Here is a 24,800-nt window from a genome sequence, read left to right on the forward strand (position 1 = left end):
ATTAGAATTTATTCATGCGCTGGATTGCCACTGTTAGGAAAAGCTGATGTTATCGGCGGTAGTTGCTCGCTTTGGCTTAGAATGCCGGTAGCTAATGATGACCCGCATCGACATAAAGGGTTCGCACAACCTTATGGACCTGGTACCTGTTGAGGTGTATTTTTTGAGTACTTTGTCAATTAATTTGGTTTTGTAGCATGTCTTGGTTATAGTTGACTTTTCAGTGCATTCCGTGCTTCTTTCAGCGACAGCTATTGTTAAGACGGATACTACTGTCGTTGCGCTTAGGTTTTCGAGAGTTTTGGAATCTGAAATAGTTTTACATATTGTGCGCGTCCTATGGCACTTGAACAATTCTTTTTGGGTTGTAGGAGCTGTGCTTAGTTTTAATTCATCACGGTTTCCAAGCGGCGCCATAGAAGCTTAATTGTTTTTTATTGCTTCTGACGGCACTCTCCATGTGCGATGAGTTTACTCCTTAGGCGATATCCACGGTAAAAGATTTAAAAGTTTTTGAGGCCATAGAGGCGGTCTTTGCCTGCTTTTTTATTGGGGGCCCATTGCTTCGGTTGTCTATTGGATAGCTTCTTACGGGCTTGATTCCTCTTCTTGATGTTCTATCGCTGCTGCTGTGAATTCGCTTATAGGTATTAAGTTTCGTCTGGCTAAACTCATATAGTTGGGACTTCTGCAGTTTAGTCATTGTTTTATTCTCGGCATTGGTTGTCACGGCCGAGTATTGTTTAGGGAGGGTTTTGGTACCGTACAATTGTTATTTTTTACTTTTTTCAGTGATATGTGGCGATTACGAAGTGAGAGTGCTGCAGAAACGCATCTGAATAATAGCTGTGAACAAATACAGTCACTTAAGCCGTGGATATCAATTTCTTAATTACAAACCATGTTATACCATATTTATATCTAAAAAGTTAAACCTTATGTTCACTAATACCTTCTAAAGTCATCTAATTTAGATGTTTTCGCTTTATTCAAAATAACAAAGCAACATATGGCCTGTTCACGAGCACGACTTGGCTTTCACTTATGCTTGTGATCACATTGGTTTTTTCTATGTTGAATTTAAGTTTTAGTAACTTGTGTATGTGAAGTTCCTTCTTCACTTTTTTTTCAAGTCGGTCCATTGGTTTCTCATCAGCGACAACTTTTATGTGTATTTTTTCTATTGAAATTGTGTCAGCGGCTGTCTGTAACACTGACAGTGCAGTGTGAGGCCTTACTTATAAATTCTCTATACTTTATAAAGATCATAATGAACTTTCTGCGTTCTTATTCTTTTTTTGTTGAACACAGAAATCTATCGATACTCCTCAGTAAAAAAGTTTCCTCCAATAATATTATATTTTTTCTTACGAATGTTGTTTGTATTACTATGTCTGATAAAAAGAAACTATTGAGGCCCCCTTACTCTTACACAATTACTTATTTCTGGTCCTACTTCTTCACAGATGGACATTAGGATCCGCAATTAGATTAAAAACACAGTCTCCACTATCTCTGTAGTTCTATTTATTCATTTCCGAGCGAAATATGGTACACAATATTCTCATCACGAGGTATTATTTTCATCATATCTGTGCTTTTCTGTAGCTCAACCCGTTGTTTCAATCTGTTTTTTATTTCCCCCTATTTATTCTTCGTTATCTATTTTTTGCGGATAATGTAGAGACAGTATTAAACGTAAAAACTAAATTACGTCACTTCTTCATATAACTCTCTATCATCTACTCATCTATTATGCTTCCAATCCTCTTTTTTTTGCACCAGAAACTGAAAATATTCTATCTTCTCCATTTTTATCTGCGTTTCCCTTTAATAATATTTCTCAAGCTACCTAACTCCATCACTTACTTCCATTTTATTCTTGTCATTTTGAAGTGCTTCTATTCTACCTAAAAATTTAGTCTTTGACACAACACCACTAACTATAGTAGTATATACACACATGCACAACACTATCCTACCGTTGTTGCCATGATTCGTTGCGATTATTAACATTATAACCCAACTAGTATCCAAAAAAAACAAATGAACCAAATTAGAATAGCACTCATTTGCGATATCTTGTCACCCTATGACTTTACGAACATAGGCCACTTTAATATCAAATTATGCAGTCGTAAAAAGTTATCAAAAGTCGTACAAAAGTGTTATAATATATCAAAATATAGCAGTATTTAGAAAATTATCACAAAAAAGCACCATGAATTTCATAAAGTTGAGCAAGAATCCTTAAAAAATTACAATAAAAAAACGCTAAAATGCTAACAAACTCACAAATATAGCAGTAATCAAAGCCAATTTCTTATTGACAAGAAAACTTGAATCTTTGCACTTTTTTCCATCTCATTTGCAATCAGTAGCTTTCTCGCATTCTTTTTGTTCTTTGCCTGTACAAGTTGAGGTAGTTTTCTCATCTCTATCATCTTTTTTGTCTGTTTTTGTTTCAGGTTCTGGAAAGCGTTTTTCACAATCTGGTTTGTCTTTATCAAATTTACATCCCGCTTTTTTGCAGGGTCCTTTGTCTTTGTGTTCCTTGCATTGATCGTCACTTTTTGTTTCACTGTTGGAGTCAGCGCTTTTCGTTGAGTCTTTTTCTTGTTCTAACTTTTGGATAGTATTTTTGGCTGCTGCATCGTAGATAGCTATCGTTTTTTGTAATTCTTCTGCGTTGTCTATGTCTCCAATTGTCGTATTTTTTCCGAGGGTCTGTTTGCTATCCACTACGGGTTCCTTCTTAATCTTTTCCTACAGGTTGTCTAAGTTTTTGTCTGATGCTTTTAAAGTAGTGCTAACTGTTTGCTCTGCTTTTTCCTCGTGGGCGCCTGGTTTGTTTTTCTTTTCTGTTGCTGCTAGGAGTTGTTTAATTGCCGTTTTAGCTTCGCCGCTGTTTACTGCTTGTTTGAGGATGCTTACCTCGTCCGCTTGGGCAGATTGTTTATGGCCAGATTTCATTGCTTTGACGTCTAAGAACGCTGTTTTTGTTAGTGTGTCCGCTTGGCGGTTGTGCGAGGCTGTATCGATAGCTGTAAAGCCGTTTCTGTGTACCTCATCTGCTGTTGAAAAGTCGAAGATGCCGTCTAGTAGCTTTTTTCTGGATGTAGCGGCTGTCTATGCACTGTGATCGTTTCCGCTGTGTGTGAACACGCAAAGGTTTCCTGTTGATTCTACGCCGTTGTCGCCTACAATGTTTTTTAGCTTAGCGTAGCCTTTAGGGATAACTAGGCCGTCGCCTATCGCAGGTGCTGATGCGGTGATCTGTTGGGGTTTACCACTGCAACCGTGTGCTTGCGCTTGGCTCGCTGCGTCGCCATAGTCATTGCTGTTCCCCAAGCAATACTTGCTGTTTTTAGATGCTTTACCGAAGATTGTTATCGTTGCGTCGATTTGCCCAACAAGCTCTTGTGTTGACGTCAGAGCTTGAACTGCTGTCGTGTAGTAACCTTCGCGGTTGCTACGCGTGTTTGCTGCAATTTTAATATGGCAGCCGCTAGTTCTGACATTTTTAAACTATCTGCTGTACTGGCTGTCTTTTCGGCGTAAAGCATTGCTTTTAATCCAGTTGTTATCATCTTATCTTCCTCTTCCTGACTGCGTGTCAGAGCTGTTAGCGCCATGCTCGGCAGTTATCTCAGTTCTGCTTCTGTTTCACATACCGGTTTCCATGTTTCCTCCTTCATGGCATTATGTGTTGGTGTTGAACCCCTGCTTAGAAACAGTGTCGTTGCTGCTAGAATCGCAGCTAGAAGAAACATTTTAAGGTGCTAGTCTTGTTGGCTGTCCTCCTGGAGTGCAAAATAAGAGAAAAAACATCTTTCCGTATCGAGAGTTCATTTGGTTGTCTATGGTTTGCTTCTGACGGTTCGCAGCCATTACCTGCGTTTGTGCACTGCCTACCCAAGTCATTTGGCATCTACCAAAATTGAAGTTGGATTGCTTTGTTTTCTTTGGACTAAAGCAGTGGTTAGCTTGTGCTCTGTGCAGCAAATTAGATCTTAGGTGCCGGTTCCCGGAGAAGAAAGAAACTTTGATACTTTACTTGATTATTACCGTTGTGGCCGGCGACCTTTGTTTGGATGGGCTGTGTTACGATTACAGCCATTTCTTCATACTGGTTTTCACCCACTGTTTAAGGAGCTTCACTGTGATCGTTACCACGGCCTCCGGTATTGTCCAAATTTCAAGACTTCTCCCCTGTAGCCACTGCTTCACAGATCATATAAGGGTTTAAAAAGCCTTTATTTGGCCTTACCAACAGCTTCAGCGTCTGTACTTTCTGCTGCACGCTAGGTTCCGCCATCAAATTAAATAAAAAGTGGTGCCTATCATTAAAATACCATCTATCCAGTTTTTAGTGAAATGTAGAAAATCATTTGCACTTCTTGATACATTGCACCCCACCCTCCACACTGTGGTGTCTCTTATTCTTCCATTCTATTCTGCATTTTCTCCTCTCTTTTCCTCCTTTTCTTCTTCTATAGCTACTTATGCTGCAGTGGATAATGAAGAAAAATTATTTAGCTTGTAGTATAGACTCTTTCTCTCCTTCACTGTTCCATCAAGCGTCTCTTTATGTATGATCATGTCCATAGCAATGCATGACTTTGAAACTGCGTATCTTCTGTGTCATTATTTCTTTGTTTCTCTTTGAGGTTTATAATTTGAAAATATTTCTTTTACACACATTTTCTCAATCACTATACCACTATTTTCGTCACTATTAAAAATATTATTACTATTACTATCTTACTATTGATATTATCATCATTATCATTACTATCACTATTATAACCGTAACTAATATCCATAAATAAACAAATAATGATAAATTAGAAAATTACCCATCTTTCATACCCTATTACCACAATACTTTATACAGAAATTTAATATTTTATGGGGGTTTAAAACTTGCAAAGGCTTTATTAAAAGAGTGAAAATTTATCTAATTTAAAAGTTCAGCTAATTCTGGCAAAAATGCAGATTTTTATATGTTTTATAACTTTGAGCAACAATCCTAAATTTTTTATGCTAGAAGCAAAACTGCAAGCAAAGGAAGAGCGTTGATTACAATAGATCTTCTCCCTGTTGAGGTTGTAGACACTTTTTTATTTGGAAAGCATTTCGGGTCTTTTTTCTCATCAAAATCGCAACCTTTTTCACCTTTGCAGGCTTGCTCCGTTGTATGCTTTTTGCATTCGTCTGCTGATTTTTTCGGTTCTTCTAGTTTGCCTGTTTTGGTTGGGCAAGAGGGGTTTTCTTGGTTTTTCTTTTTTTGCTCTTCCTCGTCGATAAAATTTTTGATAGTGTAATACGTCGCTGCTTTTGACAGCTCCTCAGGGGCGTTTATTGAATCAAGTTTTTTAGCGCCGTCTGAGCCTGCTGCTTTACTTGGCTGAAAGGTGTTCAGTAATTGGGTTATTTGTGTTTTGATTGAGTTTCTTTCTTTGCCGAAAAGTTCTTCGGTTGTGTGTTTAACTTTTTCCTTTAAATTTGGTTGCTCGGCTGTCGCTTCGTGGCCTCCCAAAGCTTTGGCTATTGCGTGCCCTGCGGAAGCGGCATCAAAGGCGCTTTCAATGGTAGCAGGTGGTGTTATCGTGCCGAGTTGTGTTGCAGCGTGAACCATTTCAAGTACCAGCGCAAGTTCTGCTTTTATTGTCGCTTTATTGGGCGTCGTCGCATCGTCGCCGATTTCGTTGTAGGCAAGCGGGGCCGAGTCGCCTGTTGTGTGGGCAACTGCTACCGTTGCCGTGAATACTTGCCCTCCTTTGAATCCTATGTTAGTTGCCTGGGTTGAAGTGCAGCTTGCCGTGTTTGGTGCGCCGCTGCTGACCGAGTTGCTGCCGCATATTGTTAGGTAGGTGCCGAGCGCGCTTCCTGGTGGTGTTGGTGTCACTGTCACTATCGTTATGGCGTTTTTGTGGTCTGCATTATGATCGTCGGTGCTCGAGTCCTTTTCCCTGCTGTCGTCCTGTCCGACACAATGAGCTTTAAGAGCCGCGTCCAGCTTGGGCTTGAGTTGGCCTTTTGTCGCTGTCGCCGTGCTTGTCGTGGCTGTGGCCATATTTAGATCTTGTAGGTGCAGCTGTGAGAGTCTGCTGATTGCTTCCTGGCTCCCTGCGAGCCGGCTCAGCGCTTCGATGCCTTTTAATAACGCTGGGGTATTTGCGGCTAGCTTATCGTTTGCTTCTGCGGCTTTTTGAATATAAATTGAGCGCAGATAAGCTGCTGCCCAGCCCGCGTTTGTGTTAACACCGTTGGCGATGACGTCAGGCTTAGAAGCTGTAGTCAGCATCGTCTTGACAGCTTCTTGTGTGGATGTGATTTTGGTCCTTGCGGAGTCCGCCATCTGCCGCAGCTGCGTTGCTACGTCGCATGCGCTTTTAGCCTTTTTTGTTGGTGTTTTTACAGCTGAAGTTGTTACAACTGGTAGGCAAAGGGCTATGCTTACGAAAGTCAATGCCTTGAAGTTTGCCAACATCTTGTCGTCTTGTAGAAGCTTGTGGATTAGAAGTTGGTCAAATGTAAACTTGGGAGCTTACAGCTTTTGTTTAAAAGAAAGTAGTGACTTTCACACATAATATCCTTCAACAAGTTTTTGTTATATATTGTTAAATTATAAAAAAGCTCGATTTCACCATAAAACTCCATAGTAATTATGACAAAAGTTCACCTGCTTTTACGAATAGATTGCATTTTTTAATTATAATTTATGTTGTTTTATAACTATAGCTACAGCATATATTCTTTATTTGTGAAATTGGTACATAGTGTCCTGAAAATAGGAAACCTATTTATCTCCATGAGGACTCAAAGACAATGTTTTTCTATTTATTTTATCTAGCGCTATTTTTTTTATATGCCGACGTAATAACATGGCAAGGCCGTCTCTTGTCACGAACGCGAATATTATTTTTGTTTAGGGTTAGCTTTTGTTTTCCTTAATGTCTTCTTCTCTGAAGACTTGGTAATTTCGACCGCTGAGGGCGGATTTTTTCGCAGTATTTAATTTTTAATTGGCGCCGTTAGATGTGTATAAGTGACTTATTTTACATGGATTAGTCGCCCCATCAAGAATATTAACGTCTGCACATTATACCATAATGCAATTTAAGGAGTACTATTGTTTATTCTCTCAGCTTCATAAAAATCCTCCAGTGGCTCATATACGCACTTTTTAAAGACGTTTTCGCGTCTAATTCTTCATATTTTGTCACTTTAATCAATTAGTAGTCCTATTTTTAAAAATATTCTCCCAATAATATTATATTAGTGGGCATATATATGAATTAACGCCTATTAATGTATCTAATAAAAGGGAAACTTTGGCAGTACATTACACTTACTCATTCCTTCCGTCCTCTTTATTCTTCACATCTAATATTAAGATCCTCTATCATATAACAAAAAACAGTCATCAATTTCTCTTCAATAACATCTATACATTTTTGAGTATTATACGGAGAACAGACTTCTACATTATAATTTCATTCTGTGCTTCTCTGTACCGTGCGTCTATTTGCTTCACTCTATATTTACTTTTCTTCTTCTCCGACAGCTGCTTCAATCCATACGGATTACATACCGACTCCCTTGCGCATGTGTACTTTACTTCGGATCACCCCTACTGTTCCTTCATCACATTCTAGTTTACAAAGATTACCAGCTTTATATCAGTGGACAAAACTATGCACATTTTATCACCACCCAATTATTTCTCTTTTGGAGTTGTCCTTTAATAATATTACTCGAGCTCTCGCCCTCCAACTTCTTTACTCACTTAATACAACTGCACACACTTCAATATCTTACGTGCTACTATTTTTCGTTGCCTATCTTGGCTTCAGAAGAACTCTTAACATAATATTTGTATATACACACTCTCACAAAACTCTTCTATTATTATTACTATTATCATCTTTAATATGTATTACAGCAAAAAATGAATTAAAAGAGTAAATAAGTGTAACCCTAATTTTTTATACACTATGATAATAGTATCGTGAAGGTGTTGGACACAGTAAAACACTTTCATACATTACATATTTTTTAAAAATTTCATTCTTTCAATATTTAAGAAATTTTGCAAAGTTTCATCAAAAACGTGTTGCAATATATCCAATGTTAGCAAATTTAGTAAATTCTCAAAAAATGTCCAAGTTTCATAAGGTTTATTCGTTTTATAAAATAAAACAAATATCCTTATAATAATAAAATGCTATAAAATGTACAAAAGCAGCAGCCATACTTAGAGCCGATTTCTTATTGACGAGAAACTGGAAGAGTGGAATTTGAAACTTTTATCACCTCAACTTGCATCATCTCCTTTCCAGCCACAAAATTTGTTTTTTCCTACTGGTTTGGGACTGTATGCCGCCTCACATTCCGTATGTGCATTAGGATCAGCACATGTCTTTCCATTCTTATTTTTCCCATCATTCCCTCCTTCTTAGTTTGCTTCTTTTTCTACTTTCTTCTTGATTTCCTCACTCAACGTGCACTTTTTGCAGTCGTCGATTTTCGGTTTGAAAACGGACCTCTAGCAGTTGAGCGGCTTCAGCTGTTGGGTTCCAGCGACAGATTGTGTAGCCGCTCTTTGATTTCTAATTTTGATAATTGGCCATCCCCCAAATGTTAGTATTTTTTCCTTATTTCCCCTTTAAAAACAAATCGTTTCGCGCGGCGAAACTGCCACCCGCCAGCGTATACCGAAAGATTTAGGCCGCTCGCAGCCCAAAACTCAGAATTTAAATTCATAAAAGCTCAAAAAGTTAAATCGAAACAAGCTGCTAGTGATGTAGATTCGGCTAATTTAAACAAGGATGTTTGCTGCGTGAATAAGGGTTAGGGTTGTCATAAAAAAAAAGATCCGCTTCATCATTAAAATTTAAAAAAACTAAAGTCACAACGCTTCACTGCTAGTAAAAAAACTTACTAGTAAGAGGAGAAATAACTCTAACCCTAACCTTCCTAACCTCCCTAACCCTCCATACCTCTCCCTACCTACCGCCTACCCTCTTTTTTGGTTTGTTAGACAAAAAACAACAAGAAAATAAAAGAAATTTTTTAACTATCAAAAACAAAATTTTACACGCACAGACGGCCAAAAAAAAATATTCCCGGGAAAATTACGTGTTAAAATATATAAAAATCTCAGAAAGAAAAAAAGAGGGGGAAAAATTTGTTTTAAAAAAGCAAGGCCACATATGCGGCAGAAACCATCATGGCGAATTGTTTGTTTCCTAGAATAGAGGAATCTTTGCATTTATCCTCAATCCATCCACAATAAGCTTTTTCACCAGGTTTTTTGTCCCTCATTCTCCTTTTCACAGTTTGCTTTATCTTTATGTTTTGTACACCTCTCTGAAGCAGTATTTGTTTCTTTTTTTGAGCTTGTGCTACAGGAACGCCGGTTGCTGTCGCTTTTTTTGGCATCAAATTTACATTTTTTGGTTTGTTCGGTTTCTGTTGTATTATAACTGCATATAGGATTTGCGTTACATGCAGCAACTTCTGTTAGTTTGCTTCAAGTTTCTTCTGCTTTTTTACGCCTAAGAACCCTCTGAAAGTTCCTTGTGGTAATCTGGAGCTTTTTTGTTTGCTTTTTTGTTTAAAATTTGTAGTTTCTTTTCTTCCTTGCGAGCTAGTTGCTGATAGTCTAGCTGCATGGTTAGCTGTAGGTCTATTTGGCCACGTGTCGGAGCTAGTGCTTTGTCCCCTTTAAGAGCTTTTACGAAGCCACTGTCGCTGCCGTTGGCTGGTATTTTGAAAAGCTCGGTTGCTATTTTCTTTATGTCGTTTTCTTCTTTGGCGGGCTTGTATTGGTAGAAAGAGTTTATTGTGTCTTTGAGCTTTCTACCTACTGCGTCCGGTTTCAATAGCTTCTCTAGTCCGTCGGCGTCGAGCGTTTGCGCTGTATCGGTCGCAGACAAGTAATTATGTGTTGCTGTGTAAGACGATGCTATCGGCTTGAGTATATCCGTCTCCGTTGCTGCTTTTTCGATGTTGTTTGTTGCAAAGCCCCCGGTGTTTGCTATTTCTATTAAACCTTCCAGCAGCAGCATGTTGCCGGTATCCTTTTTGTAAGCCGTTAGGACAGCTGCGGTTAAAGCACAGCTGTTTGCTGTTGCTCCCGTCAGGGCGGTCGAAGCTGAGAACACTTGAATTGCCGCCTCTTGTAAGTTTGTGGCGTCGGGGATTTCGGCTGTTAAGTCAGTGGCTTTGCAGCCATTGCTAGCCGCTTCGTTTGACTCCGTATTTGGCTGTGTGCGTGCTGAAATACAGAAGCCGTTAGATGGGTTTGTGCGCTGCGCATTCTTGAACAAGAGCATTAGTTCGTCTATTCTGCCACTTGCGTAAGAGACTTGGCCTGCAGCCTTTACGGCTGCTGTCATTTTTGAAGTGGGTTCAGTTAGGTGTCGGTCGCCTTCGCCTTGCAGGTAGGCTGCCAGTATCAGAGGTTGCGTTGCCCATCCCGGTGATTTCACTGCACATGCAGTTAGCCTTGCTGTAGCAGCGTTGATTACTTTCAGATAGCTAGCTGTGTTTGACAGCTTTAGCCGCGTTCCGAGCTGCGGCTTTTTTTGCTTTAGCAGAGAAATCGCAAGTTTTCTGTGCAGCGGCACTGCTTAGTGCATCACCTGCACTGGCTGAGCCCTCGTGTGCGTTAATGTACACTAGTCAAAATAGTGTAAGGCCTGTTCTAATCATGTTACTCCCTTTGGAGGTAGTGATTCAAATTAGATTTAAAGTCTGGGTTGAATATCGTTGGGTTTAGCTGGCCATATTCGTTTCACAGAAGTTACACTACTTTTCCCTTTCTCTTAATGTATGGTACACTTAAATGCTGTTATTTCCGGTTTTTTAAGACCTAGTTTTGAATGGAAGGCTTATACATAGGCCTTGCTGGCCTTCTTCTATTTATACAGAGCCACGAGCTATTGCAACATCTATTTCAGTAGCCTTCCAATATTACCTCTAAAGCCGAAATCCTCAACAGAAAATTGTGATCACCTCTTTTTGTGCTTTATCTCTTAAATTGTGCTTTGAAAATTTTAAACTAAGCCTTTCTGTTAATTGTCTCAACGACAGCTTTGTTCGATTGGAAAGGTTTGTACGCAGCCGCAAGCCAGTCGGCCGCCTTCAGGTGGCCTTTCACCTACACGCAGCTTAGTAAAAGAATATGTACTTTTAATACTAATTCCATTATATTTCTATATCTATTGCGTATATTCTGCCAACGGCAAGTCCAAACGTTTTGTCCAAGTACGAAAACCTCACACATCACTATGGCTCAAAATCCAAATATTATGTTATGTTATGGCGTTTATTTTATGTCAGTCCTGCTTTGCACACCTGTTAAATTACCAGCTAACGATGCTTTTTTTTTCCGCATTCAATTGTTCTTCTGCCTCTTCTTTTATTCATTTTCCGTCTAATAGGTGACATTGAGTCTAAAATACGGAACTTGTTTCCAAAAAGTTACGCTTTCATTTCTTCTCTTTTTTAAATATGATACATTGCTTTCGCATCAGCGACACCTCTTGTGTCAATTATTCACACCTTAAAACTCTTGGTATCTTTTTAGTATACCCATACAGAAAAAGAGAGATATTTACATTCATTTTTTCCACTACAAAACTCCTTCCATTTGTTCATATAGGTGTTTCCATTTCTATCTGCGGTTCGCCTTACTGGAGTATTGACTAGAACCGCCCTTTTTACTAATTCGCCGTGTATTGTTGTCTTTACGTCTGCTGCAGCCGGGAAAACAAGTCTTGGCATTGTGGCTGCCTATATTTTTTGTTCGATAGTTTCTTCTTTGTCTTTCTCTTTGACGTCACGCATAATCTTTTACTCTAAATTTTCTTTTATAATAATATTTCTCATTATTCGTGTTCCTTCCTTTTCATTCATTTTAACACTCTCTATTTTTAATTTAAACCTACCAATTGTGTTAAATTCCTTAATTGAGGACTTTAAGTTGTCCTTTATAACCACCATTATTATTATATTCGTATATACACACACTCAAAATACTCTCCTCTCATTATTACTATTTCTATTACAATTTTAATTTCAACTAATAACTATACAGTAAACAAAATTAACAAATCTACAATAGAACTTTTTATACCATATCACCCTTCTGCTTTACACCCATAGGACACTTTCATACACACTCTTTCAAATTTTATATTTAAACATTTTCGTTAAAAAGTGTTAAAATATATCAAATTTTAGCAATTTTAGGAAAATCTCTCACAAAGAAAATATTAATTATTTTTATAAGTTTCATAAAATCAAGCAAAAATTCTTAGAATGCTTAAAATACTATCAAGCCCATAAATACAGCGGCCATACTCAGAGCCAATTTCTTATTTACAAGAAAAGTGAAATTCTTGCAAGTTTCATCTTTCCATTAACAGCTTATGTCAGCATCGCATTTAGTTTTATCATTTCTAAGTTTTTCCCATTCAGTTTTAGTTTCTGCTTCATTTTCTGCTGTTTTCTTTGTTTTGGTTTCTTTTTCTGTTTTAATTTTCTATATTTAACCTCTTCTGCGCTTGCATTATAGTCGCAGTTAGCCTTCGTGCATTTGTCTTTGCTGGCGTGGTGAGCTTCGCATGTTTTGCTGTATCGTTCCGGTCCTATTGCTGAGTCGGCCGCTTGCCGACTATCTTTTACTTTCCTTCTGTGCATGATGCTGTTTACAGACGCTCTGATTGCTGACAGCTCGGTTTCTAGCTGGGCTTTTATTATCTTGGCCTGTCGCGTCGCTTCTTCGCTTTGCCTTATAGTTTTAATCGCATTATTTACCTTCTTTACCCATGGTAGAGTGTCGAACACCGTCGTGCTCTTCGCGCTGTCACCAGTGAACTTTACACATTGTCCGTTGGCTTGGCCCCCGTCGCATCTGTTTTGACAACATGCCCCTAGGTACGTCGCACCGGGTTCGCTTTTGACTGTTGCGTGGATCCGAGCCATTGCCGCTGCTAGCACACCAGCCGGAATTGGCTGTGGCAGCTTTGTGCGTGCAGTGCCTTTTCAGAAGTTTCCACTGAGTATCTGCAACGGCCTTGCCGCTGGTTCAGTCTGTTAGTGCGGTCTGCGGGTTTACGCAGGCCCTAGTTAGGCTGGCGGAACCGCTGCATACGCATATTGCGGTTGCAACTACGGTGTTGGTTTGTAGCGCTTCTGGGGTGTTTGTGGACGCTGTCTCCGGGTCCCCTGCCGCTGCAACTAAGAATGCTTTGTCGGCTTCTATGGTTCCCCCGCATGCGACTGCAGTACCGAAAGCTGCCGTTCGTATGTTAGTGGTTAGTGCTTTTGTGTTGGCACTCTGCTCCTTGTCATACAGCGCAGTTAGTTCTTTTTGTAGTACCACCGCCCTTGTTGCTCCGCCCTGAATCGTGTGCCACAGTTCTTCCTTCTGCTCTTCTGTTAATGTGTCAGCGGCAGCTTCTTTCATTGTTAACAGCGTAGTTTTCTCAACCTCCGTGTCTTTCGCTGCCTTCAGCCAAAGTGGCCACCTTTCCGCCCATCCGGATATTTTGTTTAGGTCAGCCGGTATTGTTTCTTCCCATGAATCCGGTGGCGTCTTTTTTTTGAATATTCCCCGCCATTCTGCGTCATATAGTGTCATGTTTATCTGCTGTACTTTTTTGGTTACTGGGTTCTCTTTTGTTGCTTCTGATCCTAGCTTTATCGCTGAATCCGCCACGCTTACTATTGTGCATAGGTCGTTGAACAGGGCTGCATTCTCTCCCGCTGCAACGTTTGCTTCGTTTCTAGGTAAGGCTAGCAGTAACGTTATCACCAGTAGTGCTATGATATGCATCTTCCAAAAATGTTGATATAATCTTGTTGGGTTTTTGTGCTTTTCCTTGATGGTTTTGGTGGTAAGAGGAGTTACGTTGTTTAGTGGTTTGTTTTTGATTTTATTGTCTTCTGGTTTGCAGTGGCACCTGCCTGTCATCATGGCCAGCCATATTCTCGACCTGGCTCCGATGAGGTGGTAAATTTTTGATCACTTGTGCTTGTTTCGGGAATATCAAAACCGCGCTCATGATTTGGTCCTTAAGGTCCCAGTTAGGTTTGTGAAGTGGCGGTTGTTACCACGCTTTTCGCCGTTTCTTACCTTTGGATTTAAAATTAGAGTTCATACCCTTTTACAGTACTCTATCCCACCTTCATTCCCTCAATTACAAAATAACCCAACTTCTCCCGACTATTTATCCGCCAAAGTTAAAAAACATACTCTCTGTGAATCAACATGTCCGTAAGAACATAACTTTTAACATTAGGACATACCACCAAATTTTAAAACAGCAGCCAATACCATCATCACAGCTTTTGCATCTACCCATATCTGTGTGAAATGCGCGTCACAGAAAACTCCTTGTAATCCTTGGGCACTATTTTAATTTGAAAGCTGTGTTGTCGCAGTCTGTCACTTTATTTCGCTTGTTTGTCCCATCATTTATCTTTCCTATCGCTGGTCTCTTTGTATTAGGAGCGACTCGATTTGACTCTTACATTGAACACTGTCTTTTCCTTTTCGTCTCCTCCATCATTTTTTTGTGTATGAAGACCATCGTCATATTGTCGTTTGAATCTGAGCATATTTCGTCTTCCTTAATTTCTCCGTCATTGTCTCGAACAGTTAATTATTCCAATTGATCACTTTCCATTATTTTAACTGCCTCTATTTTTATGATTATTTCGACCCACAGCAATTTCTTATCATTATTATCATGATCATAACTAACATCCATTAAATAAAAAAAATTGAGATTCACTCATTTGTAACACTCTTTAACCACACAATTTTACATCCATAGACCACTTTCACATCAATTTTTTAATTATTAAATTTCTTCAAATTTATACTAATTGGAAAAAGTTTGACAGAAGGCGTTAAAATATATCAAATGGTATAAAAATTAGTAACTTATCTCAAAATTGAGGAAAACCCTTTTAAATCCTTAAAGTTTTATACTAGAAGCAAAAATGCAAGCAAAAGAGGTGCCTTAATGACAGCATAATTGTTTCCTGTTGTATTTCTAGCTTTCCCATCTTTCCCTGCAGATTCTTTTCTTTCTTTTTCATCTCCTTTTTCGCCGTCTTCACTCAATACGCATTTTGGTCCCTATTTTATGTTTTCATTATATTTTCAGTTTTTGTCTGCATTGCACGTTTTGGGGTCTACTTTTTCGTTGCCAATTTGTTCTGAGATTTTGTTTTCTTTTTTTTCGCTGCCTCTTTCTGCGCCAGTGTTTTTCTCAGTTTGACGATCGTGTCGGAAAGATGCATTTCGTAATAGCTGAGAATGGTGATTTGACAGGTTTTCATCTGCAATTTGGGACAGCTTCTACTTCTTCGGGTTACCGCTGATGCCTTCCGGGATCGTTTCTTCGTCGACTAGTTTAAGGGTATCGGTAATCTTGTTCTCTTCGTCGCCTCCAAGTAATTGCACCAGCTCCGCTTTACCGTTTTTGGTTTTTTGCTCCTCTTTAGTCAGAAGAACGCTCTTGGCTGCTTGCAGTATATCCGCTCTTTATGTTGGTTTGCCAGTTGTGTTTTTAAAGTTTTCGGACTGTTTGGTTTCTATTCCTTTCCTTGCATTGAACAAATTGACGAATGCTGCCAGCTTGCCGACGCCACCGTTGCTGAGTTTTGTTAGGTCTTCCAGAGTTGCTGTTGTGTCTGACGTGGCTACCGTAACGTAACCTGCTGTGATCTTGAGGGTGTTATCTAGTACCGCCGTTCCATACTTGTTGGCGCCGCCAGCTAGAATGTTACATGCGGCTGTGTTGGCGGCTTGTTGTCGGCGTCTTCCGTCCTCGAAAGAAGGTTGTCAAAACCTTGGTCTCTTAGCACCGAGGTTGTCAGGTACGTTGCGCTAGCCTCGGAGATCTTGCGATTACACAGCGTACCACTAATGTCAGATGCTATTTCTGTTGCTATTGTTGTTGTTGTTGTTTCAAAAAAACCTGTTGTTGTATTACATTTGGCGGAAGTCATCACGTTAAGGAACTCGTTAAGGTTGCCTTTCAGATACACTGCATGCGCAACGGCTTTTATGGCCTGTGGAATCGCCGTTTGTCTCAGGTGACTGATTGCTTTGTTTTTTTGACTTATATAGGCTTTCAGGAAACTGACTTTTCTGACTGTTTCGGTGCCGCTGTTTTGGGCTAGGTAAATTGCCGTTCGCAGCTCTGCTGATTTACTGTTTTTTGTTGCTTTCAACTGGTCGGTGCTGCTTTTCATTGCTGCGCCTGCATATGTGTTTAGTTCTTCGCTGAGTTCGCGGACGGGCTGCCAAACCACTTTTAATAGCCCCATTCCAGCTGTAGCGGCAGCATAGCGACAAATTAAGCAAGTTTAAACCAGTGAAAATAACAATGTTCGCAAGTAAAGACCGTAACGGTTTTTCATTGGTCTTTTAGCCAAAATATTTCTAACTTTTTTTCGGTAGTTCCTATGGGTTAAAAAAATAAAAATAAAAAGTTTTCTTGGGCCTGTAAAACCGCCTTTGGGTGTGAGTCATTAAATGGTAGGAAAAAACCACAGATTGTTAGCTACCTGATACTGCAACCTTCCAACCGCACCGCTATCTAATACCCAAGTAAAAAATGAAAGAAATTAAATTGGATAAATATGTAACAAATACAAAACTACAGTTTTCTATTTTTAAAATTCCATTAAAGAATTAAAAACATTTTCATTTAAAAAATTTTAAGTCAAATCAATGATGTCATGTCATTTCCAAAAATGAAAAAGACAAAAACAGCACGTATTTCTTCCACAAAAAATTATAAACATTCGAAAAATTTATAATAATGACGAAAAGTAGCGCACTAAGAAAATAGGCAAATTATCACTCTAAATTGCTGTGTTTTTCATATGTTCAACTTGTTCAAAGTTCAGCTTCACCACATAAACCAATGGAAAGTATTTAAAAAGTTAACCTCAGTTGTAGTAGTATGACACGTTTACAGTTTCAGTTAGAAGCAGGGTCTTTCTATATATATCTGTTTATGAAACACTGAAAATTGATGATTTTCAGTGGCTTATATCATCTGCTAGTTCACATGCTTCACTTTGTGTCGGAATAAATGGTCTGTTTTTTATTCTGTCGGACATAATTGACATTTTGTTTGTACTTGTGCGTGTCTGAATTCACTTTGGGCTGATGCCGTTTATACCTTGATTATTTGGGACCGAAAATTGCCTTCCTTTACGTTTTTCGTTTGTTACCATACGACGGTAAATCTCTATCGGAGTCAGCTTTGATGTGAATCAGTTACTCGCTTCTTGACAGAAGTAAATTTCTCATCTGGATTCAAAAGAAGGATTGGAGAAGTGTCGCCACTGATTCTCTCTCGTCATAAACATCGTCTACTGTTTTATAAATTCGCTATTTTAAGTGTTTTTCTCATTTTTTCTTTTTTCAACGTTCACGTCAATTCATTTGAAGTTATAGTTGTAATATTCTAATCACGATAGTACTATATTGGTTTCCACAAATGTTGCGGTTTATTACGATATCTAATGGGAATATGACTTCAAAATTATTACACACATAACCAATCTGTTTTACTTTATTCGGTTCGTCCTCTTCACAGCTGGATATTATTATTTGCCATCAGAATAAAAAACACAGTTTTTACAGTCATCTCTGCAAAAAATATATTAATTTTTTAATGAAATATGCATCGTCATCTGTTCTTCACCATCTACCATTTCTTCTGTGGTATACTCTTGCAGTTTCACCTTTTTGAAGTCTGAAATATCTTTCTTCTATCCTTTTTTCTATCTTCGCTTTTGTAGATAACGTAGCAATCCACTCTCTCTGCACTTCCTTCTGTTTCTGCCTTATTGTTATTTCCATCACATTCTGTAAATAATTATTCACATATTAATATTTGTTTTTGAAGAAATACGTATAGAAACTTTTTTAAATATTTATTCGTCTCTATTTCCTTAAATAATGTTAATTGTTCTTTCTCCAATTCACCGTTACTTTAATAGTCCTCTATTACCCTCGCTATTTTTTAATGTTTTTATTTTGACTCACTATTTAGTCATCACCACTACTTTTATTATAATATTCGTATATTCACACACTCACTGCTCTCTCCTATCATTATCATTATTATTATATTACCATTATGATCCTGATTAATACCAATAAAATAAACAAAGAAAGCAAATACAAAATTAGAATAGCACTCATTTTCAATACCATTTCACACTATTAAATTGGACCCATAGGTCACGTACATGACGGAATTTCAGATTTTCAATTCTTCAAATTACCAAAAAATTTCCAAAAAATTACCAAAATTAACAAAAGTGTTAAAATATATCAAATATTAACAAATTTTCTCAAAAATAGCAAATTTCATAAGTTTTAGAAAATTTAGCAAAACTGCAAGCAAAAGAGGGGCCTTTATTACAGCAGAAATAACAGCTGCTCTCTCCTTAACTTTGCACTCATTCTTCTCCTTATTCCAATCACACTTAGTTTTGTCGCAATCTTTTCCTTCAGTGGCTTTGCAAACCTCGGCTTTTTTATCCCCGTCTTTCTTTTCTCCTGTTTTTTCTGCTGATGCATCTACTTTGTTACCATTTTCCTCCTCTTTAGTGTTGGTCTTGCTTGAGGGTTTGCCAGTTTTTGATTTTGTTAGCTGAATAATGGAATAAGCCACGGCTGCTTGTAGCTGTGCCAGGTTGTCTGTGGACCCTACCTTTTGTTCGTCTGTTGCCAGCAATGCGGCCTTTGGGATCCCTAGTGTAGCTAAGGTGCCCCACACTTTGTTGTCGAATGTGCCTTGTTCGTTGCCATAATGTTTTTCGACCAGTTGTGTTAAGTCCTGGTCTTTGCCTTGAAGCTCGCTTGGGCTGACATCGGGTAACTAAATCGCTGCTGCTATTTTCTTGAAGGTTGGTTCCTTCGTCATCCCAATTGATGTTAACGTCGCCGCTTTGAAGTTTAGTGTCTCCAGTGTTGCTGTGATTTTGGAAAGGCCTGCAAGTTTTTGTTGTACATATTTTGTGGGTGGAATGACGGTTTTATCCTGTCCCCCCGCTATTGCAAAGTCTGGCTTGTTGACGTTTTCCGATTCGTAAGTTATCTTCTTCTCCGTTAGCAGTTTGCCGCCGTTGATCCTCAGTGTTGTCTGACTTGAGCTGTCATGGCTTTCACAGGCCGTGCCCGGGTCTGAGTTGCCGCTGCATAGCCTCGGACCGATGGCCGCTGTTGTCGACTTTGCTATTGTCGTCAGTTGGAACACGTCAATGGTTGTTTTTGTTGTGTGTTGTCTTGCGTCCGTGGCTGCTGTCCTTGGCGTTGCTGTCAGTTTTTCGTGGCACTTGGGTTTGTCTTTGCTTAGCGCTTCAGCTATTAGATGGACGCCGTTGGCAGTTAGGAAGTTCTGTGCTGTGTTTTGTGTGTGTGCGTCGAGCTCCAGGTCAGTTAGTTCTTAGACAGTCTCTTCTGCCCCTTTGAGTTCGGCTAAGTTTTTTACCAGAGCGGAGATGGTTGATTTTGCGCCCCTGAGTGCTGCTTTTGCTGTTTCAATTTTTTCGGCTATTGCCGGCAGTAGTGGTGCCCACAGGGTTGATCCCGCCTGTGCTGTTAGCTGTGCAGCTGCTGTTGCCTTTGCCAGAGTTTTTTCGCCCTCTTCAATCTGCTTGTCTTGCTGATTTACTATGCCATCAATGTGCGATATCATCCACTGTATGTGGTCCGCTGAGTCGCAACCGTCCGCTATAGTTTTGGTTAACTCTTGTAATTGGGCGTCGCACGTTAATGCTGCGGTGCCAACTGCTACCAGCGCTACAGCGCAGATTCGACGGTGCATCGTTGCTGTGTGAGTTCGTCCTTGCTTTGCCGTTTGTGCCCGCTGAACTTTCTGACTAGCGTTGCTGCACTTCAGTTGTCTTTTTAATACAGACCTTCTTTGTGCAGCTCTGTCTTACTGGTTGCCACGGCGGTGGCGACAGCGAAGCCTTTATTCGGTTGGTACGAAGTTTTGCTTGACACGTTGTTCCCTGCCTGCGCCTGTTGATTTCTACTTCTTTCTTTTTTCAGATGTCGTTATTGCTGCCTCTTTGTGCACTCTTTTGTTTCATATAACCAATTTAGATAATGAAGATAAGACAAAACGGCGTTTTGTTTCTGAAGGATACTTGTTTATAGGTTGAACTTTGTGTCGAAGCCTGGTCTTCTTTAGAAAACGCTCACTGCTCCAGTGGCTATACCTTGGTCTTGCGTGCGAAACACATTTGGGCTTGACTTACTCCTTTCAATTTCCTTTTCTCTCTGACTTTTATGCTGAGTTATATGTTAAGTAGTTAAACATGTCGACCTTACCATTTACAACCCCCTATTTTTATGGTTTGATCCTTTCTCCTTGGTGAAATTACTTATTTTAAATACATGTTGGATGTCAAAACGCTGCTGTCTCGTGTTTTCTTTAACTCCTCAAGACGTGTCTTTGTAGAAAGTTCCGTTACTAAAGAAGTGTTTTCCCGAGCAAAAGCCTCGTAAAAAAATTTGCGGTTGTTTGCAGCACTGTTCGTCAGTGTTGCCTCGTGCCGAGGTTCTTTCCTGCTGCCGCCACTATTGCCACTCCCACAGCGGCGTCTAACATTAGCTTTTTCCTCTCTAATCTTTTCTGTTGATGATACAGTGCATTTCTTTTTTTAATACACCGGTCTGCCTTCAAATGAACCTAATCTTTTTTAGGTCCATTACTATTCATGTTTTTTTGCTTTTTTATACACATAAATACAGAAAGCATTTATGAAAACAAGTGTAAATTCGAAATGGGTGCTCTTTAATGGTTTTTTACTATTAGATCTTATTCGCCTGCATTATTCTAAGTTAAACCGTTTCTAATCTCCTAAATCTTCCATGTAAACTCGTTTGTCAAACCTCTACCTGTCATTATTCTAGAACAAAAAATGCTTTTTTTCTCTAATAACTTCACAAGCTCGTCTAAGTGTATGTTTCACTATGTTTAACTATTTTAACACTATGTGTTGATGGATAGAATCTTAATTGGTGATTGTTTATCGATTATTTAATGCATATTTCCACATGTGGAAGATCTGTATAAGTTTAGTGCTGGATCTATTTTTGCTTTATGAAATATTGGGGACATTCATCAGCTTATTAGGGTGTGTCGCTCCGGCACTCTTGGGAGTTATGAAGCGAAAAAACTTTTCAACGATTTTTGCGTCATTTTCAGCTGAATCCTCCCTGCCAAATTGGTCCTTGTCTGCGCTAGTTTTGTTAGCACAAATAATGCATTCTTCACATACGTCTTTAGTGAATTTTGACTCGGTGATTTCAGAGCTCTAATACTTGAATTGCTTCTTCTTTTTACTTGCAGAGGCTCCATGTGTCCCGTACACTGGAACCCACCTATACTTGATATGCCTGTATCATCTCCTTGTATATGATGACGATGATGCCGATTTTCATGTTTGTGTATGAAACTGGGCATAGTCCACATTTCTTTGCCTTACTCTTAGGCGCTGCACCACTTACTGACCACATGGCACCCTTGTCATCGCTTTAAGCACTTTTATTTCACCTTTCAATTCTGTTTTCAATATCATTGCCTTCACCACAATATTCGTATATACACACACTTACAACAGTCTCCTATTATTATTATTATTATCATTATCATTATTATTATTAAAACTCTACAAATCTAAACAAAATAAAACAAGTTTGTAAAAAATTTATAATAGTATTCATTTTTCATATCCTATCACTCTGATACTTTATACCTATATGCTAGTGTTGCGCACTATGTCGAAGTTTCATATTTTTAAATTCTCATAATTTTGAAAAATTTCACATTTTTACTAGAAAGTGTTAAAATATATTAGAAAATTTCAGCGTGGAAAAAATGAGGAGGAAATTTCCTTTAGAAAAGCAAAAATGCAGGCAAAAGAGGTGCTTTTATTACAGCTGAAATAACAGCCGCGCCCTTTTTAACTTTACATTCATTCTCTTCCTTGTTCCAAGTGCATTTTGTCGTGTCACAATTAGTCTCCAATTTACCTTTGCACTCCTCGTCTTTTTTATCCCCGTCTTTTTTATCTCCTGCGTCTTTACCTAATTCTTTTTGGCTTGTCGTGTTAACACTCTTGTCCGATGCTTGTGCTGATGCGGCCCGAATTGTTCGAAGTCTGGATAATGCATCGTGCTCTTCGGTGTCGTCGATGATAGTGTCGATTGTAACGGGCTGTACCTTGCCGCCCCTGTAGACTAGCATTTTTGTATCCGCGAGTAGTTTTTTGAACTTTGCTTCAAATTTGGTTGTGGAATCAGTATAAGCGTCTTTCAGGAATGTTGTCATGTTCTCCTCATCTGCTGGCTTCATTTCCGTTTTGTCTTTGTATTGCCGGAGGCACCCTTTTGCCACTTGTTTGACTATGGGAATTTCTGATAGAGCCGCCCCTGTGAGGTCTAGAGGTGTTGGAATTTTTATTTGGGTTGTTAGTGCTGTGCAAATTTTGTAAAGGCTCGTTTTCTGGTCATCATCTTTGCCGCCGTTTGTGGCCAGCGGCTCGCACCCTTGCTCAGGTTTGTTATCTTTGTATATCTTGATTTTTTTAGGCGTGCCCGCCGTTGCGTCGGGTGCTTCTGCCGGCTTGGCCGTTGGGCCGTTGGCGACATTGGTTATATCGTCGATCGCGCAGCTGGTCTTTGCGCCGGTCCAGCTCGTCCAGCTGGTGCTGCCGGTACACCCGCTATTGTATGTGACTGTTATGATTGATGGGTTTATATTGTCCAGTAGTTTGGTTGTGTCGACCGTGATAAATTTCTCTACAAGCTTCGGCTTGATTTCTTTGCTTTCTGTTTGCCACTTGTTTTGGGTCTTTTTGACTTCGCATAGATTTGTCGATTTTATCTTAGGTGTTAACTTGTGTTCCGTTGTCGTGCCACTCGCTTTTTTGTGGGCGCTGTTGCCGATTTCGAATTCTGTGTTTGCAAGTTTCACGGCCGCTTCCGCTGTTTTGGTGAATTGAGCTAGGTGTCTTAGTCCCTCCGCTTTGTTTTTTATTGCAGTATTTATCGTTTCGGCTGCTGCTTTGGTGTGTTGTGCCGCCGCCGCCGCTGCGGCCGCTAACAAACAGCCGTCATCGGTACCGGCGCCTATAGCTGCCGCCAAAGTTAGTCGGCGCCGTTGCTTATCCAGGTCAATTACATCTGTTTTCGCGGCCTCTACTTCTGTCGCCAGCTGTTCTTCTAGTGCTGCTAAGTAAAGGGCTGCATGGCAGACTGTGGTCAGATCCGCTTCCTTCGCGTCGTCTGCGCCAACAAAGACTGCTTTTATTACTAAAATAGCTGTTATAGACAGTCGGTTCATTCTCCTGGTTAAACTTTTTTTCTGCAGCAAATCTGGCGGAGGGGTAGAAGTGGTGCTTTCTGCCGCTACAGTAGAACACTTTGTCAGCCACTCGCGTTTTTGTTCTGTTTTCTGTTTTGTATGCGGCTCGTTTTATTTACAATGTAAGTTTCTTTTCCCCTAAACCGATTCGGCACTGTCGATGCCAATTTTCGATCGAAAAACAATCACCTTATTGTTGAATATAAAATTATTTTAGTATTTAGCAGAGACGTTGTTAATTTACATTCCTGGCTTTTCGTTGTGACCTTTGTGTTTTTGCTTTGTTTTCTTGTTACCCTCTTTACTCTGTGGACTGGTTTCCTTGTCCTTGACACGTTTCCATCGTTTCTCTTCTTTAAAATTATAGTCGATTTCTACAGCTTCTTTTTCATTTCTGAATTAATACAAGTTTCTTTTCAATTTGTTCAGCTACTTTTAACAATTTTGTTGTAAATACGTAGCATTTGCTTTCTGTGTCGTATCGGAATGTTCATTATTTAGCCAAATATCTTTTTATAGCTGCAGTTAGTCACATTGTTTCAGTTGTTTTGTTTTTGAGTTTTCTGTTTTGCCATCATTTTTGTTTGACTGATTCGTCCCTTTTGACTCTACTTTGACTAGTTTCGGTGGTAGATTCTGCTTAGACTTCGTACACTCAACAATAACTACCTTAAACAAGTCAATCCATGCCCCCTGCCAATCTATAAAATACCTATCTTTTTTTCAGCAATTCCCACCTCCATTTACACAAACAATTATAAAAAAATTTTACATACAAAGCATCTAGCATCTAAGTGTTGCAAGTTAGTTCATCCTATCATGATTCGTATATTCCACTTTTACTAGAAATAACCGTGTAACATTGCTGTTTCTCCTAGATGCAATTGATCTTAAGTTTCTTTTTGTGATCATATGTTGTGATTTGTTTAACAGCTGGATAAGAATCTATAATTTAAAAACATTTAAAGTGCTTTTTGTCGCTTTTCTTTTGTTATTACGTACTGTTAGTTATGGGTCTGCAACACATCCTTCAAAGCTCTTAGTGTCTGTCCAGTATACTAATACTGAATTGGTTGTGTATTTTCTTTAATTCCCTCCACTTCAGAAAGTTCCTTGTAACTTGATGCATGGACTATTTGGAGCGGCATCATGTACTAAATCTTCTTTTCTGTCCACGGTAATCCACTAACAGTTCAAGTTTCAAAGTTCTCCTATCGATAATATTGTATTAATTTACACACATTTTAGTGCATATTACAACATATGATAAGAATTATCCTGCGTTACATCACACGTATCCAGTTTTTTCTTTCTGCTACGTCCTTTTTCTTTTCATTCTTCACAAATGGAAATTAGGAGGTA

General features: G+C 39.2%; 2 protein-coding genes and 6 pseudogenes across 2 annotated transcripts, besides 8 other annotated features; all 8 read right to left on the reverse strand.

Annotated features, from left to right (window-relative positions):
- Positions 1-2,274: 2,274 nt before the first annotated feature.
- Tb11.14.0018 lies at positions 2,275-3,773 on the reverse strand (annotated as a pseudogene).
- Positions 3,774-4,718: 945 nt separating this feature from the next.
- Positions 4,719-4,807: a microsatellite.
- A 234-nt stretch (positions 4,808-5,041) lies between these two features.
- Tb11.14.0019 (variant surface glycoprotein) lies at positions 5,042-6,496 on the reverse strand (the record flags this gene model as incomplete). The annotated part of the gene is made up of 1 exon (XM_824692.1): positions 5,042-6,496. The coding sequence occupies one exon, from the start codon at positions 6,494-6,496 to the stop codon at positions 5,042-5,044; it is 1,455 nt and encodes a 484-aa protein (XP_829785.1).
- A 1,750-nt stretch (positions 6,497-8,246) lies between these two features.
- Positions 8,247-8,626, reverse strand: Tb11.14.0033 (annotated as a pseudogene).
- A 575-nt stretch (positions 8,627-9,201) lies between these two features.
- Positions 9,202-10,725, reverse strand: Tb11.14.0021 (annotated as a pseudogene).
- A 1,559-nt stretch (positions 10,726-12,284) lies between these two features.
- Positions 12,285-12,306: a sequence feature (AT_rich).
- A 34-nt stretch (positions 12,307-12,340) lies between these two features.
- On the reverse strand, positions 12,341-13,855 carry Tb11.14.0022 (annotated as a pseudogene).
- Positions 12,495-12,559: a sequence feature (T-rich).
- Positions 13,856-14,872: 1,017 nt separating the features above from the next.
- Positions 14,873-14,893: a sequence feature (AT_rich).
- Positions 14,894-15,010: 117 nt separating this feature from the next.
- Tb11.14.0023 lies at positions 15,011-16,455 on the reverse strand (annotated as a pseudogene).
- Positions 15,976-16,000: a microsatellite.
- A 50-nt stretch (positions 16,456-16,505) lies between the features above and the next one.
- Positions 16,506-16,526: a sequence feature (AT_rich).
- Positions 16,527-17,702: 1,176 nt separating this feature from the next.
- Positions 17,703-17,725: a sequence feature (AT_rich).
- A 670-nt stretch (positions 17,726-18,395) lies between these two features.
- On the reverse strand, positions 18,396-19,886 carry Tb11.14.0024 (annotated as a pseudogene).
- A 1,812-nt stretch (positions 19,887-21,698) lies between these two features.
- Positions 21,699-21,736: a microsatellite.
- Positions 21,737-21,968: 232 nt separating this feature from the next.
- Positions 21,969-23,417, reverse strand: Tb11.v4.0029 (variant surface glycoprotein; the record flags this gene model as incomplete). Its single annotated transcript, XM_824693.1, has 1 exon — positions 21,969-23,417. The coding sequence occupies one exon, from the start codon at positions 23,415-23,417 to the stop codon at positions 21,969-21,971; it is 1,449 nt and encodes a 482-aa protein (XP_829786.1).
- Positions 23,418-24,800: the final 1,383 nt, after the last annotated feature.

This window comes from Trypanosoma brucei (assembly GCF_000002445.2).
Source record: "Trypanosoma brucei brucei TREU927 chromosome 11 chr11_scaffold01 genomic scaffold, whole genome shotgun sequence".
Lineage (NCBI taxonomy): Eukaryota > Euglenozoa > Kinetoplastea > Trypanosomatida > Trypanosomatidae > Trypanosoma > Trypanosoma brucei.